This window comes from Neophocaena asiaeorientalis, unplaced genomic scaffold (assembly GCF_003031525.2).
Source record: "Neophocaena asiaeorientalis asiaeorientalis breed wild unplaced genomic scaffold, Neophocaena_asiaeorientalis_V1.1 scaffold504, whole genome shotgun sequence".
Lineage (NCBI taxonomy): Eukaryota > Metazoa > Chordata > Mammalia > Artiodactyla > Phocoenidae > Neophocaena > Neophocaena asiaeorientalis.
Window position 1 is genome coordinate 6,532,255 of NW_020174438.1, and position 4,383 is coordinate 6,536,637.

General features: G+C 36.4%; 1 protein-coding gene across 1 annotated transcript; it reads right to left on the minus strand.

The window, feature by feature from the left end:
* Positions 1 to 707: 707 nt before the first annotated feature.
* On the minus strand, positions 708 to 1,647 carry LOC112407621 (olfactory receptor 481-like). The gene is given in 2 exon segments (XM_024756974.1): positions 708 to 1,190; positions 1,192 to 1,647. Coding segments are annotated over 2 exon segments (939 nt in total).
* Between the last annotated feature and the right edge of the window lie 2,736 nt (positions 1,648 to 4,383).

The window sequence follows — 4,383 nt, forward strand, 5'->3', positions numbered from 1 at the left end:
GACTGTTAAAAGAAAGTCCCAACATCCCAGTCTCCCACTCCAAAGAAATGTCAGCGTCCAAAATCCTACTCTAGTATTCATCTGGTAAGACCACCTATGAGAGGAGTCAGCTGAAATTTATACAGCTTCTTCTGTGTTATCTGGGTTGGATCTTTTAATTGTCAAACAGAGGAATCATAATCTTTGCTTTGGCTTAAATAAAGTAAAAATAAATAAAAGCTTTTCTGAGACACTAACACCTATGTTTCCAAAAGTTGAAATATCCATTGACCAAGGGAGGGCAGTACCTTTAAAGGAAGTACCCTTAACTGCTGACCTGTCAATATCATCACCTATTATACATTGTTGGGGAGAAGTTTCCTTCCTGAATGTTATTTTACAAGATGGTATTCAAGTAAATTTGATCTTTGGTTGAGATCTTTCTCCATTTAAATAGGACTCTATCATTGGTAAATGGAATTTTAAGTAGAAATTATTTTCCAAAGGTATTCTTAACTTGAAAATTCTATATTTAATTTGAACCAAGCAGACATCCATGTTAATGATACACTTAACTTTATAAATAGAAGTAAACATTGGATTTTTATATTTACGGGAGCTTATCACTATAAAAGTGGTAAAGTTAATGATAAATATCATTAAAATATCCATCAAAAATGTTCCCCAAATTAATGGTTTGTTATTTATAGATTTATATCTGATTTAATTCAGGAAAACCAATGTGCTCTAGCCATTAGTTTTCTCATAGCCTCTTTCACCTCCTTGTTCCTCAGACTGCAGATGAGGGGATTCAGCATGGGGACCACCACTATGTAGATTACAGATGCCACTTTGACCTGATCCGCTGAATAGCTCGATTTGGGCAGTACGTAAACAAACAAAACTGTCCCGTGAAACAAAGTGACCGCAGTGTGGTGGGAAATGCAGGTAGAGAAGGCCTTCTTCCTCCCCTCAGTGGAGTGCATCTTCAGGATTGAGTGGAGGATGTAGCTGTAGGACACGATTATGGTTAATAGTGAGCTTATGAGGACTGATGCAGAAGAGATGGCAGGAGATATTTCAGCAATAGAAACATGGCCGCAAGAAAGCTTCAAGGGTGGGAAGAGGTCACAGAAAAAATGGTTCATTTTATTTGGTCCTCAGAAGGAGAGATTGATCAAACAGCCTGTAAGTGAAGAAGCATTTATGTCATCCACCCAAGTAGGAGGCCTCCAACAGGAAGAAGCAGACCACTGGGGACATGTGGGTGGAGTAGAGCAGGCGAGAGCAAATGGACCCATAGTGATTGTAGGCAATGGTGGCCAGCAGGAAGCACTCTGTAGTCCCAAAGGTGACATCAGAGCCAAGCTGAGCTATACAGTCAGTGACTGGGATGGCAGTTCTCTCTCTTCAGAAGCCCATCAGCATGACAGGTGTGACTGATGTGGAATACCCAGTGTCTACAAAGGCCAGATGGCTGAGGAAAAGGTACGTAGGCGCGGGAAGCGGAGGGCTACTTCGGATTAAGACGATTATGCTAATATTTCCCACTACGGTAACTGTATAAACTCCTAGAAAAATCTCAGAAGAGATGGCACATAGTGTGGGATTATCTGTTAATCCCCAAATAATGAACTCTGTCACTGTTGTATGGTTTGCAGTCTCCATCTATTCATTTAACAGTGCCTACTGAAATCAGAACCAGAGGAGACTAAATTGACTGAAATGACCCTGCATTTATATACCTAAACATAACCTAAATATAACCTTATAAATAAGTTAAATGGTAAATTTGCCTCACTTATCGAATACTTTGTGCATATAAATTTTCTTTTCAATTTCCATGAAAATATTGAAACTGAAGACTTGATTACCTTAGGACTCAGCTATTTTACTCCTATTTACATACTCTTTATTTTTACTTTATTTAAGCCAAAGCAAAGATTATGATTCCTCTGTTTGACAATTAGAAGATCCAACCCAGATAACACAGAAGAAGCTGTATAAATCTTACTCGTGTGCATGGGCGATATGTAAAAGAATGTTTACAGCAGTATCGATTGTAATAACATGAACTGTAAATAACCTACATTTTCAAAGAAAGACCAGCTCTTGATTTTCCAGCCCCATCCCAAATGTGCTTCTATTCAGTAATGTCTGCCTTAGTAAATGCTGTCTCCATTTATGCAACTGATTGGGCCAAAAAATATGATGTTGACTTTGACATCTCTTTCTTACTTATCTTTTTCCTGGAATAAAAAATATAACATCCTTAGTTATAATATTTGATAGCGAGGGCAAGAAGGTGTCCATGTTCAAGATGGAAGGCAAATAGAATTTTTACTGTTTTTATGAGATAAACATCATGGATATTTTGCAGAATCTTCCAGGACTTACCTTCTATACCATACCTTTTCATACTTATGGGATTGTATGAAACAATAAGAAGAGTCTGCATATTTTTATGGGCGAGGATTAAATGCAAAGTGAACTGAAATATCTTGGGACTTGGGTTAGTTAAGTTTTGGTTTCTTCAGTTCTATTAAGCAACTGTATAGAAATAAGAAGTAGGGGCATATGATGAGGATGGGAGGAAGGGGTAGTTATGGGGGTAGGAATAGAGGTAGCCAGCAAGGAAAGCTAGGAAATTAGACTGAAAGAAAAATTTAAAAAGATAAAATAAAATAAAAAATAAATTAAAAAAAAAAAGAAAGATTAGTATTTCGGAATAATGCTCCCTTACTTCAAAATAGATCACATGATCAAGGGCAGGTGAGAATGTGTTAATTACCTTCAGTCATTCCTATGACTCCTCTAATTTAAAGATCAACATATTCTTATGAATAATTTGTTTTTTCAAGAAACTCTAAAGAAGAATTAAGAAAACATACATACATACTGTCAGCGACCACGCACATTCTACTCAGTGTTACATGTGAATCATGACAATGGTATGTTATAGTATGAATGGTACTAGGATTATGTATATGAATTATCAAGTTCTGGCTTTTTTAACTAGACAAAGACCCAAACCTGAAACGAATTTTATATCTTTAAAGAAAATAGATGTATGAAACACACAAATGTTTTCAAAGTTGGATATGAGTACCAGCGTGGAAGGCAAAGTGACATGCAGAATACCATGGACTTTGGAGCCATGCAGACCTAGGATCACTTTCTAGCTCTGCTTCTTGCTGTCTATGAAACATAGTCAAGTTACAAGAAATGTTTGCTCTTCTTTTTCCTTACCTTTAAAAAGGAGATAATACACACCTCATGTGATTCTTGGGTTAAATTGCATAATGTGGGTGATAACTCCAAGCACTGTTAACACAACAAATAAATGCTCAATTACTAATAGTTTGCTTGAAATAACCAACTTGTAATTTCTGGTACATAGAAGAGAATCAAATATGTCTGTATCCTTAAAAATGAACAAGTATGAACTAGTGATACATCCACTGCAACACTAGTGATAGTCTCCAAGGAATTGTTGCTGTACAGCAAAGGCATATTTAAGGGAGGTTGGTGTCATTTAGGATAAGGCCCAAATCACCTATTTCACTTGTAATTACAAATTAATTACTTCACTTGTTTTGGAAAACTTCATTGAGAATCACTTGGGATAGAGAAATTACATGTGTACATCTACTGGGGCAGAGAAGTAACATATAAACATGATTATGTTCAAGTGTATAAGTAAAATATTTTCTAAATACCCTCAGGTTCCATTAATTTTTTTAGTTAAATGGAAAAAAATGAAAATTTCGGTTTAATTAAATTGTAAAACATAACATTTTACTATCCTTGAAGTTGATTATTAGATCAACATGACTAATATGGTTGTGAAAATTTGTGGCATTTCTGAAATGTGGCTGTAGTCAGTGGTCCAGGTTTTCATATCACGTGTGTTTAGATTTGGATTCGCTAGTACAATTTAGTTTACAAATAGGCATCTAATGGAATTGCAGTATTATTATCAACATTCTAAGTGACATACATTTTTTAAAATTGTATAAATTTTCCATATGTATTATAGAATTGTACTAGGACACTTGAGATACACACCGGGCTTGTTGGCTGTAGACATTTCTCACATACATGGCCTTCCCTCTCCCCAGTGACCTACCAACATGTATGCGTTCTAATAAAACCATGAAGCTCACACTAACATTTTTCTTATCACCCTGCCATACACAGCTGCCACGTTCACTAGCAGGTTGTCCAAGATACATGGCCACAGTTGATTCTGATTCTGGCTGTGTTCTTAGACCATGGCCACATAGCAGAACACTCTCTAGGTTGAAGGTCAGGCTCCTTTGATTCTGGGCTTGAAGGAGCCTATAGATCAATAACCTTCAGAACAAAGTTAAGCCTGATAATCCACATGAGAGTCTGACAGCT